Source organism: Sinocyclocheilus grahami, unplaced genomic scaffold (assembly GCF_001515645.1).
Source record: "Sinocyclocheilus grahami isolate Dianchi unplaced genomic scaffold, SAMN03320097.WGS_v1.1 scaffold344.1, whole genome shotgun sequence".
Taxonomy (NCBI): domain Eukaryota; kingdom Metazoa; phylum Chordata; class Actinopteri; order Cypriniformes; family Cyprinidae; genus Sinocyclocheilus; species Sinocyclocheilus grahami.
In genome coordinates, this window is record NW_015505523.1 from 890,879 (window position 1) to 907,549 (window position 16,671).

The window sequence follows — 16,671 nt, forward strand, 5'->3', positions numbered from 1 at the left end:
TGGGTCAAAGAGCAACCAAAGATGGGACCCCCTGCTCGCCGCACAAAAGCTATTCACGCAAAGAAGGTCACGTGACCTTAGCCGAAAACGGGCGGTCTTGGGTGCCAACAGCACCAGCGTCGCTCTAATCATGATTCTTAACTTCCTAAGGCCTTGCAAAGCAAATATACAATCTGAACCCTGCTGTCTTTCGAAGACGATCATTAAAAAAATCTGTTTCATCTTAAGAGATAGAACTAATTAAAAGACTCATTAGCACAGCACACTGAGGTAACATTGTGTGCTTTATATGAGGCACATTATTTCCAGAGATAGTTAGAAGGTGAAAAGGGATAACAGCATTTCATTAGCCACTGTAAAGGTGCAGTCACATTTACCGTTTTTCAGCTAATTTTAGCGGGCGAATTTCACATGAGGGCGTCTTTTCTAACGTCAATAGCATTTGAGGAGAATGACTTATAGTCATAAAATCAACTGTAAAGTGTTCATTTAGGTGTCAACTATAATGCACACCTTATACATTTTTGATATTTGTTAAAATAAACTGTAAATCATTTGTAAAATATGCTACTTTTTCACAACCGAATGGGCTCAAACACAAATTTAAAGCTCAATAGCATTTGAGGAAAATGACTTACAGTCATAAAAACAACTGTAAAGTGTTCATCTAGGTGTCAACTATAATGCACAACTTTTAAATTTTGTATATTTATTAAAATAAACTGTAAATCATAGGTAAAAATTCCTATTTTTCACTACCAAATGGGCTCAAATGCAAAATATGCCATAATTTAATGCTCAACAGCATTTGAGCAGAATGACTTAGTCATAAAAACAACTGTAAACTGTTAATCTAGGTGTCAACTATAATGCACACCTTTTACATTTTTTATATTTATTAAACTTTAAATCATATGTAAAAAATAGCTTTACTCTGCCCCGCCAGGGCATTGCGAATATATATTGAGCATTCCACCCCGTTCAGGCAGTCGGAACAGCTTTTTGTATGCTTCAGTGTCCACATCAAAGGGTCTCCGGTCACGAAGCAGAGACTTTCCAAATGGATAATCAACACTATCGCGCTAGCATACTCTTCTTTGGGCCTACAATGCCTCATGGGAGTAAGAGCCCACTCAACAAGAGGCGTTGCCTCTTCCTGGGCTTGGTCTAGCGGTGTGTCCATTGCAGAGATTTGTGCGGCGGCCGACTGGGCCTCGTCATCCACATTTACCAGGTTTTATAATCTGGATGTCCCAGCCTTACAGACCCGGGTCCTTTCTGCTTAAATGGACTCATTCTGGCCATATGGCAAAACCAGTGCTTCAGGCGTTTGCCTTTTTCACTGTATGCTCTTGGCCCCCACTGGGTTCCGATGCTGTACAATTTTTCTTGGAACGATTACTCAGCGCCGGGCTGACCTCTGTGAGTTTGGCCCTATTGCCTCTTGTGGGGCTTCCCTGCAAAATACTTGGTCCCTCTGGGCCCCATTTGGTGCTTAAGGCAAGTTCAAGTATTAGTCGTTCTTCTAGCATAGCACTGTGGGATTGTACTGGTTCTCCATAGTGTCTTAGCAGACACAGTACGAGTGAAGTATCGATAGGGAACGTACTCGGTTACTAACGTAACCTCGGTTCCCAGAGATACGGGAACGAGTACTGCGTTGCTAGCCGGGCTATGTAGCTGCACGACTCAGTCATCGCTTCAGTCGAAGCAACCTGAGGATCCTATGGCGAAGTGCCCACTTAATTCTCTGCACGAACCAATGGCCGTGCAGTAACACTGCGTTATTGAAAAGGCTTCAGTATTCGGAGAAAAAGGAGTTTTTCCCATAGCGTCTTAGCAGACGCAGTACTCGTTCCCGTATCTCAGAGAACCGAGGTTACATCATAACAGAGTACGTTTATTTGAATAAATATCAAAAATGTAAAAGGTGTGCATTATAGTTGACACCTAGATGAACAGTTTACAGTTGTTTTTATGACTGCAAGTCATTATGCTCAAATACTATTGAGCTTTAAAATACAAACCCGATTCCAAAAAAGTTGGGACACTGTACAAATTGTGAATAAAAACAGAATGCAAGGATGTGGAGTTTACGAGATTTGTAAATTATTCCATTCCTTTTTTTACTCACAATTAGTACAGTGTCCCAACTTTTTTGGAATTGGGTTTGTATATATTTTGCATTTGAGCCCATTCGGTAGTGAAAAATAGAATTTTTTTGTTTTACATATGATTTTCAGTTTATTTTAATAAATATCAAAAATGTAAAAGGTGTGCATTATAGTTGACACCTAGATGAACAGTTTACAGTTGTTTTCTTTTACGACAGTAAGTCATTCTCCTCAAATGCTATTGACGTTAGAAAAGTGTATACCAATATCGCATGCAACTTTAGAGACGGTCCCTACATTTGCGAATATCGAACTTCCAACGTCAAGCCAACTTTATGCCAGATTTTATTAGTGAGGTGTGCCTTAAATATCACTATCACTTGACAATATATATCGCTTGTGTAGCAGCACTGCGCTCATTCTTCTGTTTTCCTGTTGGTAGGCTATTTCCACAGAATGAAGGGTTGTACGAATTTTTGAATGAACTGCTCGTTTTAAAATCTTCACGGTCTACTGACATTTGTTATGACATCCACTTTGAACATTACAATGCACATGATAACTTTCGTTAACTCTACAAAGTAAAGCTATAGCTACCGCATAAACGGAAGTTCAAAGACAAAATTCAAAAAGCTGCGCAATTGTTTCTATGATGCATAACGTTTATATACGATGGACCTTTGACCGTGAAATTTCGCTAATCTGACTATCTTCATTTACTGTTGCTCTATTAAATTCAGTCATTTCAAAAGGATCCAGAGTTTTGGACATTTCTAATTGGTCAAATGAATTAGCCGCTTTGACCAACAAAACCTGTTGAAAAAAACCTGTCTGCAGCAAAATCGCTGCAGATTTGCTAATGTGTTCAGAGAAAACCAAAAACCAACCCAGATAGCACACGTCCCTCTACAAGATGTCTGATAAAGACCGCTTGATCTGGAAAGCATCTGCTGTTTACAAACATCTGCCAGATGTCTTTAAGATGTCAGTTTTACATACATTCTAAACCATAAACATCTTAAAGACATCTAAAAAACGACTATTTGACATCTGATAGGAAACGTCTTATAGACGTATTACAAATGAGCAAACACTAAAAACAGCCTACTTCTTGCAGCTGTAAATGCAGACGTCAAATAGACGTCTCTGTGGTGAGGGCTACGTGTGCTATCAGGGAACCAATGCAAAAATAGTGATGGAAAAGTGTATTATATTGTATACAGATCCTTGTGATATAATATCCGTGTTGCATTTGTATTATATGTCGTGTTGTATTTGTATTATATGTGGAATCAATACATGAATACAATTTTCATATTTTGTGATCACGTACCGTTTGTTTTCACTTCTATCAGACAATTGTTGAATATGAATTAACAAGCAAAAATTGTGGCGCTCACACAAGATGGCAGCAGTTACGCTGAGCTTTTGCTGTGCGTGTAGCCTAACACTGGCAGATGTTTACAATAATTCAACAGGATCATAACTCAAACACACACACACACACACACACAGAGTGTTAGACAGATACAATACCAGAGGGAGCATTAGCATAGCAGCGAATTGCCATTATTTGCTCAGATGGTTCCTGGTATTAACACAGAGCTCTATGTAATGAACACAGGCAGACTCTGTAAAGCACCGAGGTTTGTATTCTCAGCTTGTCTCCCCCCCAGAATAAAAGAGAAAAAGAGAAGCAGAGACTGCTTTTGTTTCAGTCTATTTCCCTCCGAATAGTAATGAGAGCAGGCAGTGAAGGGACAGAACCTGTTCTCTTCACTACCTGTGTGACTCCACTTTACTATCTTAAGGATTTATTGGATAATGTATTTGCATCAAGTTCAGTCTCGTTTTGTCCCTCTACTCTCTTAGATTGTAATATTAGACTTGGTAAGATATTTGGCATTATCTCAGCTGCAGGTGGTGCTAACCGCACTATATTCACAATGCATTAGCCATTACCTTTTATTATTAGGTTTTCCTACTCCTGTATTTTTTTTTTAAATAAAGATACGTTTGAATCAGAATAATCGGTAATGTTTAATGAAACTGTCTTGCCTTGTTTTACCGACTCTAGGCTGTCTATAATAAACAAAGGCATTTAAGCATCATGAAGAACAGCAAATCACTTCTGTAATAGAGATTTGATGCTAAACTGATATATTTACGGTCCAAGATAAATTTAAAAATGCATTTTTTAGTGAAAAATTATATAATTTACTCCATCTTGTTACAAACCTATCCCAATGTTCACGCTTCTCTCTTCAGTGCAGAAGCGGATGGTGACCAGGAGATTGCAAACTTCAAAAATAGCATCATGAAACATTCTATTTCTACTTTGAGAAATAACAACTCAAAATGTACATTTTTACGTAATTACGTAATACAGTAGTGGTCACCATTCACTTTTGATTTTATACAAAAGAGCAGCTTGAACATTCTGCATAACATCTCCTTTTGTGATTCACACAGGAAAGTTCATCATATGGGTTTGGAACTACATGAGGGTGAATAAATGCCAAAATATTTGTTGTATAAAGGATCATTAACTCCTGTGAGTCGAACACATGAAAAAGCCAGACAAACTTAAGTCCATTTTTTTATTTTTTTTTATAACTGCAGATTTAATGAATACAACTGAACATTGTTATTTTGAGACTCATAAATTAAAAAAAAAAAAACCAACACTACAAAAACAATCTACTGTTAGTAGGATGTAAAAAATATCTTTCACTATTAAAGGCACAAAATTTACTTTGTGACAACACTGAGAAGAAAACCTGCAGCGTTCGATCTCTTTAAATTCTTTATTTTTTTCACACTCCATCAGAGAACACTGAAATGTTACAAAGAGATGTGTCTGATCCTACACCGAAAGAAAGACTACATCAGGAAACTGATGCCAATATCTGTAGCACAACATTCAGAAAGTAGTGCCACAAAAAATAGCATGTTGCTGGAAAAGACAGAGGACCGTTGCAAAGCTCTAATGCAAATAAAAATTTGTACAATTGACAACAAACTGAAAAAAATAATAATAATAATTGGGCACCTTCTAAGATTAGGCTAAGATTAGGTGCTGAGGTAGACGTAACTATAACAATTCAAATAATAATAATAGAACAAACAAAAATAAAATCCCCAGAAACAAAACACTATATTCTTAAAGAGCAACAGGACTGGCACTTGTGCTGTCACAAGGGAGGAAAAAAATACAGACAAGCCAGAGAAGGAGAGGGGGAAGAGAGAAACTGCTTTGTTACATAAAAAGCTTTGTTATGCTTGGTCCGACAGGGCAATTGGTCCTCAGTGCTAATATAAAAAAAAGACAACGTCTTGGTGCTTTGTTACTCAAACAGTTTAGTTTTGACCTCAATGGCACATGCATGGCAACACAGCATGAAATGGCTACTCTTTCTAGAACACCACACTGGAACACAGTGAGCCAACTCCAGGGATGCAATGATAACATAAGTACTTTAAACAACAAATAAAAATGTCTAGTAGGGGCAGTACAAATGCCGAATGTTAAAGGGACATGGTTGAAAAGTTTAATCAGCAAACCTGTTGCTGAGGCAAAAAAAGAATGAGGAAATGAAAGTAAGTTTGATTCTCAAACATCAATTTTTCCCCCTCAAAGCAGAATATTCATTGTGAAAAACGCTCTTATTCCGATCCAAGGAATGTTTGGCTTGTCTTTGTCGAGCTGTGTATAAAACACTACAATACTGATCGGTCGCCAGTGGAACCACTGAAAATAGACCAAATGATCATCACGTAACAAAAATCGTCTCAAGTGAATCCATCCGAGATCATCATGGCACCCCTGGAGCCCTGAAGACACCAATAATTTTCTTGAAAATACAGAAACTAAGCAGATATATGTGGACAATTTGTTGAACAATTTCATTTAGGCACAAAGATATTACAGAAACATCAGAAGAACATTGAGGGAAGAACTATATCGATGCCAATATTTTTTAATCACGGTGAGAGAAAAGTGGCATAGAATATGACTTCAGATTAGTGCATTTGACACTAACGTGCTCACACACACACACACACACACACACACACACACACACACACACACAGTGAAAACACTCAAAGCAAAGTACAAAATCAAAAAGGTACACTAACATGTGACTTAATATCTCGTATTGTTGCCACATATTGCAAAACTCTGTTTTACCCATTTAACATCAGTCGACATTATCCATTTACAGAACAAAATATATATTTCTGCCTTTTTTTTTTCATGGCGCTACTAGTTTTTAAATTCTCACAGGGGGCAAGTATGCCCAAACTCACAGTGTTTTCCAGAAAACAACGGCAAGACACACGACAATTAACGTTTCCTTTGACGCGTCTTCCCATCCCTTCTTTTTTAGTCACTTCAAGTAAAAAACAAAACGTTGGCAACATTGATTGTTTTGTCTGAGATATCGTGTGCAATGGAATTGATCATTGGCATCACATCTTTTTTAGTTTTGTTTGTTTGTTGTTATTTTCACAAAGGAGAATGTGGCTGATTTAGTCCTTCACCTGCAATGTATTGACATCCAGAAAGCAACATTTACCACTATAGGATCACGCACTGTCCAACATTACCGAAGAGGAGCAAGGCAAACGATTCAAACGAGAGAATAATGATATAAAAAAAGAACTACAAAGTTTTGCCCCGCTGCAACCTCAACAAATGGAAAAAAGGGACTGACACTTAATACAAAAATATCACAATTTTATATATCAAATGGCCTCTGTTGGCTCTTGCTCAGGACTACACTCATACAAAGAAACATGTCAACTGACAGGATTTTTCGTTTTTTTTTTTTCTTCTTCCTTTCGTCTTTGATTACCACTTGCAGTCCCAATTGTCCAACGCACAATGCACTGCTGCATATGACCTGTTCTTGGCGGCTCACGCTCTGTGAACCTTCTTTTTTCACATTACAAAACTACAATTCTATTCACATATTTTCAAGTTTAACGTTTTTTTTTTTTCCAGACTTTAAAGTACTACACTTCACTTGTTCCATACGCACCTCCCAGATCAACTCCGACCCCGAACTTAAGGCTTCAGAAATCTCTTTTCTGCTCTTAAGGTAACAATTTACAGGGGTGGGGGGGACTGATAGGGAAAGTTCTGATTATTTTTTTCAATTCGCCTTTCCTATAAGCAAATCCTACCCTTTCATATTCGTCGCTTCCGACGTACAACACTTGAAAGCGTGAGATGAAGTTGAAATAACGCAAAACACAACAAATGTGCTTTCGCAAACGAAACAACAAAAAGAAACAAAACTTAGAGGTAGCTTACAACAAAAATGACCAAACCCACAAGCTCTTCAACAAGCAGGGTTAGTAAAACAAAACAAACAAACAAAACAAAAACATAATACCAAGTTTGGTAAGATTAATGCAAAGAAAAACAAACTTCGAACGAAAGACAATCTCTCTTCACCATGGCACTTAATTTCGTAAGTACATAAAAGCACACGCCGCTCCTGCTCGCAAAGCAAACAGTCAAATATATAAAGAAACAAAGGAAAAATGAAAACACTAGCACATGAGGTCACAAAAAAACGAGGTAATTCAAGTACGATGTGCTGAAGTAAATCAAGGTATAATAGGAAACACAAACAAAGCGAAAGGAACCAAACCAAAAGAGTTGATCTGCTCTGTTCATTCATCCCAGCGTTCCCGGCTGGACAGGCCAAGCCTCATGACCACCTACGAACACACGGATATGTGCGGACGAGCCCTGTACGTCACAGTGCCGCTCAGTCTGCAAGCCACTGACTAAAGCAGCTTCAGTCATCATTTTGGTCTCTATAACAACAGCATAAACAGTTGATTAGATTTCTAGTGTGTAATGGATGTTCTGTATGTATTGCCAAGTTACTCGTTTCGAACGGTTAAGCGATTTCAGACTTGATAAGCGAAGGAGGAGATAACATGAACATGTACAGTGTGTGCGTGTTATTCTGCTTGAAATAAACTCGAAATGTTGCGCTTGAGAAATCAACATCAAACAAAAACTGTCGTCGTGAAGTCAGCTTGTAATACGCGCTATGCCGAGAGAAAAAAAAAAGTTAAATGACATTGATGAGCAGAGTACTGAGAGCTTAGCTGATTTGTACGCTGGTTAAACCAATAAGCCCTTAATGAATGTGAATCATATGGGAGGGATCTACATGCTGACTGTCAGCCGGGCATCGTGAACATGTTTTGCAGGAAGCTTACGTTCCAGTTTGCAGTAATGACCCTGATGAACATGACTGTTCATATTTGCTGTGGAGTACCTGACTGGCACGTTACCACTGAAGGGTCTAAGTGCTTCCTGCACATCTCTGAGAGATAAACACTGTGTCTGGTTCACACTACTGTTTTTGTACCAGAAGAGGGCATCCTTATGAAGAGGAGGAATCGTTGTTGAAGTGTGTGTCGTTTGACTGATAAGACATATTTAACGTTTGGGACGTAAGCTGACATGTAGAGAGTGGACTTCCCATATACGGCTATAACATGATGCTTTTTTTTAATGTTTTGCTATACTGACGGGGTAAGATTTCTGTCCGCCTTGCCCAGCACCACCAACAAATCCATCCATTTCCTGACTGTGTTTCCAGGCGCTTCAAACCCCTCGCCCTCCTGCTCCCTTCCCTCCCCGTCGTCTCCCTCCTTCAGACGTAGCAGAGGTAGAGGTAAGTCTTCTCTATCCTCCAGTCCGGGGGGATGTCTTCGGGCTTGTGGCCCTTCATGTGCTTCTGCATGGAGGAGAGGCTGGGGCAGTATTCCAGGCAGATGGTGCACTGGTACGGTGAGGCTCCGTTGTGGGTACGCAGGTGTTTGATCATGGCCGAGTAGTCCCTGGAGCGCTGGTGGCAGAGCTTGCACTCAAACGGCTTCTCACCTGCATGGAGAACAGAAAATGTCAAGATTTTGCACAACATGTCAAGAGATTTTGTACTCCGAATGGTGCTCTCTGATATTCGTGAACAGACAGGAATACTCATCTGTATGGAAAGTAGGAATATGATTAAGTGAATGACTCTCTTAGTAATGCTATGCGGAACATGGTTTTGATGCATAATCCATAGATAGTCCATAGATTTTTTTTAAAAATCAAGATTTTAATGTAAATTTACATAAAACATGAACTTATATACATAAATCACACATATAAATTAAATGATGAATAAAATTGATCAAAAGCAACAGTAAAGACATTTACATTGTTAAAAATCTTTTTTTTTTCTCAAATAAATGCTGTTCTTAAAAAAATAAAGAAAAAAAACCTAAAACATATCACAATTTCCACAAAAATATGAAGCTGTTTACAACATTGATAATAATAATAAAATAAGGTTTCTTGAGCAGTTACGAATGATTTCTAAAGAATCATGTGACACTCAAGAGTAATAGAGTAATGGCTGCTGAAAATGTCACTGTCATCACAGGAATAAATTACATTTTTTAAAATAAAACATTAAAATAGAAACCAATTTTAAATTGCAATGATATTTAATAACTAATGATTTGACTGTATTATTATTATTTTTTAACTACTGATCAAATATGTTTAAAAAAATATTTTTGTATATATTAAAAAAAAAAATTCTCTGTCTCATAACAGACAAGTGTACAAAAACTTTGCAGCATAGTGTAACTGAAAAACAATCATGTGGAACAGCAGTGAATGTTGCATTTGACAAACTACACAGTTAAATAAATTTGTTTCTTAGATCAGAATGTTGACAGAAACCTCTTAAAGAGACAGTAACGCAAAGCGCAGCACATTTGTTTTCTGACGGGGTAAATTAGTCATCTAAACGTTGACCTTTAAAAATGTCACTAGGGAAAGCATTGATAAGTTGAGGATTGAAGAATGCTCGTGTTGGGTAAAGGCATCCTGGGAATGCAAAGTCTCTGCGTTGTTTGCTCAGGTCTTCTGTTTGTTTAACGGAGGGATTGAGGAACCTTGACCTCGGCGGTTCGAGCAATGTCACGTCCGTCTGCGTTTGCGTATGTAAAGGCTCTAATGAGACAGTCATTAAATCGTCGAGACTCCAGTGATACATGCACGTGTGGTCAGTGTACTTTAACTGCACTGTAAACAGGGCAGCCTCGGATAACCAGGCAATAATGAATTGCAAATGGAGCCGAGTTATTGATTGCTCATCGACAGGAGCAGGGCTGCCAATGTCGATGCTTCATCAAGCGGCTCCCTTTTTGCATGCAGTGGCCTTTGACTGTGAGCTTGTCGTTGTTCTTGTTATCTTGGGCGCTCTGTGCTCGCCGCCGAGGCTTTAACCCATCCCCACCCCACCCAAAGAAGCCAATTATTCGACAGGCTTTCTTGATAGTTTAGCTTAGCGGCATCGCTTTTTGAGTGGCAGAGAGGAGGGGAAGATCTGGTGTCCGTCATGTGCGTCCGAGAGACCTGGTCTCTACAGTACCGCGCTAATCCCCTTGTCAAAGAGTGAGCCGACAGCACTGGAAATGGCCTGCCCTTTGGTGTGGGCTTTACAGAGCGCCAAAACGTATGAATCAATCAGATATCACCTTAACAAGAGGAAAGGGGCTCTGAAGCAAAACAGAGGCAAGGCCTGCTCTGGCATCGGCCTCAGCTGTGATCTAAAGATCTGATATGACGCTCGCCCGCTGACAAGGATAACAGCAGCTCTACATGCGACCGTAGCGCTTAACGTGATTTAAGTAGGGCATGTTACTGGATCAAAATCCTCACTGGTGCTGGAAAAGTAGTACAATAAACCAAGGAGGACTAGAATACCCAAATAAAGCTTTTCCAGTCGCCTTGGCTTGATAAACAAGAAGAAGTGTACAGTACCTGTATGGACACGGTAGTGGGTCTCTAGCTGGTGTTTGAGGCTGAACCTCTTGCCGCAGCCGTTACATTCATAGGGTTTCTCTCCGGTGTGGATGCGTTTGTGTCCCTTCAGTGTGCTCTCGTCTCGGAAGCAGCTGCCGCAGAACTCGCACTCAAATGGATGGTCACCTGCTGGACAAAGGTCTGGTCAGTATACGTAGTATACGCAAGTTAATGTTAATCATAAACACAGTTATGTGTTTAAATTACACTTAAAAGGATAGTTCACCCAAAAATTCCTGTTTCTTTGCACAGTATTCTTGCAGCTTCAAAAAATTACTGTTGAACCACTGATGTCACATGGACTACTTTAACAATGTCCTTACTACCTTTCTGGGCCTTGAACGTGGTAGTTCCCTTGCTGTCTACGCAGGGTCAGAAAGTTCTCGGATTTCATCAAAAATATATTGTGTTCCGAACCGAAGATGAATGAAGGTCTTATGGGTTTGGAATGACATGAGGGTAAGTAATTAATGATAGAATTTAAATTTTGGGGGGGAACTTATCCCTTTAAAATTGTAACTTCTATACCTTTAGTGACAGAAAATGACATTGTTGCAGTGTTGTGAAACTCAAACAAACAGAACTATGTTTATAGTTGATAGAGCCATAAAACAGTGTTTACTCTGACTTTATACACTGATACACATTGGAAAGCAATGGGGAAATCTGGGGAAAGCAAAAGTTGGTTATCACGGCAAAACAAAATGTAAAAAGAATAGAAGAATACATTTTACAACCTCAAAATGTCAATGAACTGAATATACAAAGGCTGTAAAATGAAAAGATTTGAAAATGTTAGAAAATAAACAAAGCATTAAACAGCTAGCCTATAATATTTATTTGAAATCAAGCCATTATAAGCTTTCAGTACAATATCATCAGTTGTCTGTTATAGGTCATTGTCATCTATATCTTCCTGTCTTCTTGCACTGTAATGGATATTCAGAGGTCAGTAATCAGTGATATTATGATATGCGGGGGTGTTTCTTTTTCTGCTCTCTGCTCTAATTGCGTTTTTGTGTCTCACTATCAGCTAACCATACATCACTCTCTCTCCGTACAGATGCACGACTCCGCCAGGCGTGTAATGTTCCCCATATTTAATGCATTTCACTTCTGTGCGGAGGGTTTAAGTCATTGTCTATGACCTACGCGTTTCATTATCTGGCTGTCCGAGCGGCACCGTGCCTGGGAATAAATTGCATTTCTCGTTATGTACTGTCATGCTCAGACTCCCGCTGCCTCCCGTTACCAGACAATGTCAATTTCCTCAGGCATGTTTTGTGGCGAGATGCAGCTAAACGCCTCACATTTACATGGCTGCTCGGGCTCCACCGTCTTCGCTTCACCAGTAATGGGAGAGACAAAAAAAAAGCAGGAGATGACACAAAACAGACAAAACCCCCCCATACATTTCAGAAATCAATAAAAGTGACAGTATTTATTTGTGTGCATGAAGTTATCAGTCGCTGTAAGAAATTTGGCGCTTCGAAATGCCTCCGCAGCAGAAGAGATCACAATCCATCACGCTCCCTGACTGCTCTCCGGCACGCGACGAGAATAGCAATCACGCCAAATTCACCTGACGTTAATTGTGCCTAAGCTGGCGCTTCAATCGAAAACATCTGCGTTAGCCTCCAGAAAACTGGCCACCAGTTAAATCCGCAGGCTTGCTTCTACCCTCAGTAAAAGCATATTTAATCTTTATTTGACAAAATAATTTGTGACAGCTATCTCATGATACCACAAGGCACAAATTCATATATAAAAGTGACAGTATTTATTTGTGCGCATGAAGTTATCAGTCGCTGTAAGAAATTTGGCGCTTCGAAATGCCTCCGCAGCAGAAGAGATCACAATCCATCACGCTCCCTGACTGCTCTCCGGCACGCGACGAGAATAGCAATCGCGCCAAATTCACCTGACGTTAATTGTGCCTAAGCTGGCGCTTCAATCGAAAACATCTGCGTTAGCCTCCAGAAAACTGGCCACCAGTTAAATCCGCAGGCTTGCTTCTACCCTCAGTAAAAGCATATTTAATCTTTATTTGACAAAATAATTTGTGACAGCTATCTCATGATACCACAAGGCACAAATTCATATCGTAATACTCGCCTGGTACTTTTTTAGGCTACCTGGTATGTAAATGCAGCGTGTCGCTGCTATAAACAGAAGGTAATTTGCTTATCAAATTCTGTTTGGCGGCTTTGCTTTGTTTGGAATACATTAAGCTTTGAGGCAGTAAAGATACAAGGTGATAGATCAAGATGCTGTCACCGACTGCGTGTTCCTCGGTTGCTTTCTGTGTCTGTCTGTAAGTCTGGTGGCTGCGAGGCACAAAGAGGGCGGAAAAGACATTTGGGAAGCTCGGGGGCTGCCACCTGCGTCCCCGTGCCTCAGGGGACCGCTGCGGTGGCGTACCTGGCCGGGGTCTGCGGGCACCGCCTGGCTCCTGGCAGGGGCGAGGCTTACGTTAAGGCAGGGGCCGAGTTCATTATGCGCTAAGCAGCGTAAATCAAGGATCCATCACTGCCAGGGTCTCGACTGGGCTGCACTATCAAACACAGCTGCGAACACAAAACACCCGCCGCAGATGGAAAATGGGCTCCGAATAAAACACAAGCACAGAACAACAACGGAATATTAACGAGGCACGGCCGGCAGCGTGCGGAACGGAGGGGGGAGCGAGGGGGCTGCCATGATTATCAGCCCTAATGGATGCCAGCGTTCGCTCACACTGCGCGCGCCTGTAAAAGTACACGAGCAAGTACATTCAAGAACATAAATTCCTCTCAAAAATCAGCGGAAACACGTGTAATCATTCGCTGAAATCCTGTCAAAATTGGTTCTGCATCAGCATTTAGGTGGAGGTATGACTGAAATCAAATTTAAGCTTGGGCTTGAATTACTGAGTAATGACTGTGTGGGCCCATAATCACTCATTTAACTTATTTTTGAGTGGGCACCACACACATGGAGCAAAAAGGGATACGTTAAGCTATTGCTTCAGTGTTTTTGCAGAGTACATACCGCAGAGAATACCTGAAAATACTTTGATTTCAACTGAATTCATTTGATTTAACCTATACAACTGATATTAGATAATTATTAGATAATAGTTTCATGTATTTAATGCACTAAAGAAAAAAAATGTGCAAACTATACAAATGAAATGATTAACAGTTCTTTGCAGATGTTTGGGGTCTTTAAGGTATCTTAAAAGAAGTCTCTCATGTTCACCAAGACTGCATTTATTTGATCAAAATTACAGTCAAAACAGTATTATTGTGAAATATAATTTTCTATTTTAATGTTATTATATGCTGATTTGGTGTTTAAAAAACACTAATTATTTCTCTTATTATAATTTGCATCTTTGGTATATGTAAAGTTCAATGGAACAGCATTTATTTGTCAAAATCTTTTGTAACATTATAAATGTGTTTACTGTTACTTTTGGTCAGTTTAATGCATCCTTTAACGCAAAAAAGAGGAAATAATTACTATTTCTACAGTTTTGAAGTGTAATTCATGTATGTAAAGAAATCTTAAAGATATAGAATTCAACATTTTTAAATCAATAAAACACTCAAAGGCAACATTTAAAAAAAAAAAAACAATTGACCACCATTTTATGAACTTAACTTTACATGTGTTATTTTTTTATTTATTTTTGCTGCCACTGGCCAACAAAAAAGTCCTGATGGATAAACATTTGTACAATAAACGTTTGTGAATGTATGTTTTGATAAACATTTGTGAATGTATGTTTTGTTCATGGTTAATAATTCAATTATATGATTCAATTATACTTAAATTCCGCTATACAAAGTGTGAAAATGACTGAAATGCATGATAAACGTCAATCACAAAATGCATGTTAAAATCTTTGAGACTTTAATTCTTTGAGAAAGCCTATGATTGAAAGGCAAAACAAGGTTTTTTATATAAACCACCTGGTGTGTTGTAACTGTTTTAAAGTAAATCAATGCAACAATGGTGACTTCAAATATATTAACATAAACAATAAATTCAAGGAAGATATTTCTGGTGTGGTGTTGATAAAAAGGTACTTGAGCACTATTGACAGGGTTGTAGGAGTACATAAGATTAAAAAAAGGTTGGGAAACACGGCTCTGGAGGAACATCCGAGTGCTTATCACATCAGCGACTCAGTTTCCAGCATTAAAAAAATACACTGTGAATGAGATTAAGAAGATCAAAGGAGAATTAAACGCGAGCAGTGAGTCTTCTTTTTTTGTCCTCTTTAAGAACAAATTTAGAGACTTATTTTCAGTGATTTTTGCAAGTGCCAATAGCAGTTTTTCCCTTTCAGCTCTTTGACAAAAGCCCCCACATCACATTAAACGGGTGCTTGCTAGCGCTCATTGTAATTTAATACACGCCTACAGAGAATTGGGTTCAAACTAGCGTGATGCTGCGTCACAGCCTCTCTCTCTCCCTCCACCATGTCTACGGCGAAGCAGACCGTTGACATTTATGCGTGCAGGCGGGAGCGTCGGCTCCGATGTACGGTCCGGCGAGGACAAGCGAGTACAGTAAGCGCTTGGCCGCCTTGTACCATCAGCCGCCCAATAAAGGCCGGGCGGCCTATAAACAGGCGGGCTTTGCTCATCTTCCACTTTCGCTTCAAATATTCATCCCTGCAGCCGCAGAATAAAGCAACTCTGACACGTCAGGCTGTTATTTAGGGTCAGAGACGATGGGGGGAGAAGGCTTTCTGGAGAAAATGGGATTCCTTTCCAGCGTCTCATATTCTGAGACAGTAATGGAGACTGTTCCCAGAGTCGCCGCATCTGCTCAGCCACGTGTCTGGCCACATGGGGATGGATCCGCCGTATAGCAGGACTAGCCCGACTGGGGAGGGCGATATCTGCACTGTCACAAGCCATCACAGCGCTTTGGCCTTTCGTTAAATGACATGTCACTTCAGCCTGCTATCTTCATTCCATCCACCTCTATCCAGAAGGTGATGGGAAGACGGGTGGGAGAAAAAAAACCAACACAATGACTGTACCAGGATCCTGATTTAAACACTCTACAGGGTGAATCACTTCTCAGCATGTTTAAAATAATCACTCGGCTTGACGGATGTGCATAAAACATCAAAGCACCAAATTAGTATGTATTACTGATTAATTCCAAAAATATGGCTCCTGAGGCTGTCGGTTACGCACAAATGCACAACGTCAAGACACACAAACTGAAGAGCTGATGTGAGACCTGTATGCGAACGGAGATGGCGCTTGAGTGCGGTGTGGCTGGGAAATGTGCGGTTGCACTCGCTGCAGATGTAGCTGCGCACGCCTGCGTGGACCTCCATGTGCTGCTGCAGAGCTGTCTGCGTCTGGAAGCGCTTCCCGCACAGCAAACAGAAGATGGCCATATCTGATCCTGGGAAAAGAGAGCGAGATGTTAGCATGAGTGTACGATTTCATTTACAGTTTGTATGTTAAAGTGTCCTGACTATCTAAAACACAGCAACATTGGCTTTTGGAGCAGGACTATTATTTGCCTGACTCTTTATTGAAAAAAAAATCGTTATTTTTGCAATTATGGGTTCTTGTGAATCCCATGATCACTGTAGAAACTGGACAATCAAGCTGAAAAAGACAATGATTCATTTATAAAATACACTCA

General features: G+C 39.8%; 1 protein-coding gene across 2 annotated transcripts in view; it reads right to left on the reverse strand.

The window, feature by feature from the left end:
• Window positions 1-4,764: 4,764 nt before the first annotated feature.
• Window positions 4,765-16,671, reverse strand: part of LOC107548185 (zinc finger and BTB domain-containing protein 16-A-like) — a 67,014-nt gene continuing 55,107 nt past the window's right edge. Inside the window, exons 3-5 of one of the 2 annotated variants that reach the window (XM_016228779.1) lie at window positions 16,255-16,425; window positions 10,969-11,139; window positions 4,765-9,030 (exon numbers count right to left, since the gene is read on the reverse strand). In XM_016228779.1, coding sequence (XP_016084265.1) covers window positions 8,801-9,030; window positions 10,969-11,139; window positions 16,255-16,425 — 572 coding nt within the window. In that variant the 3' untranslated portion in view covers window positions 4,765-8,800. The remainder of the gene's footprint in view (window positions 9,031-10,968; window positions 11,140-16,254; window positions 16,426-16,671) is intronic. The other variant, XM_016228780.1, reaches the window with a different exon arrangement.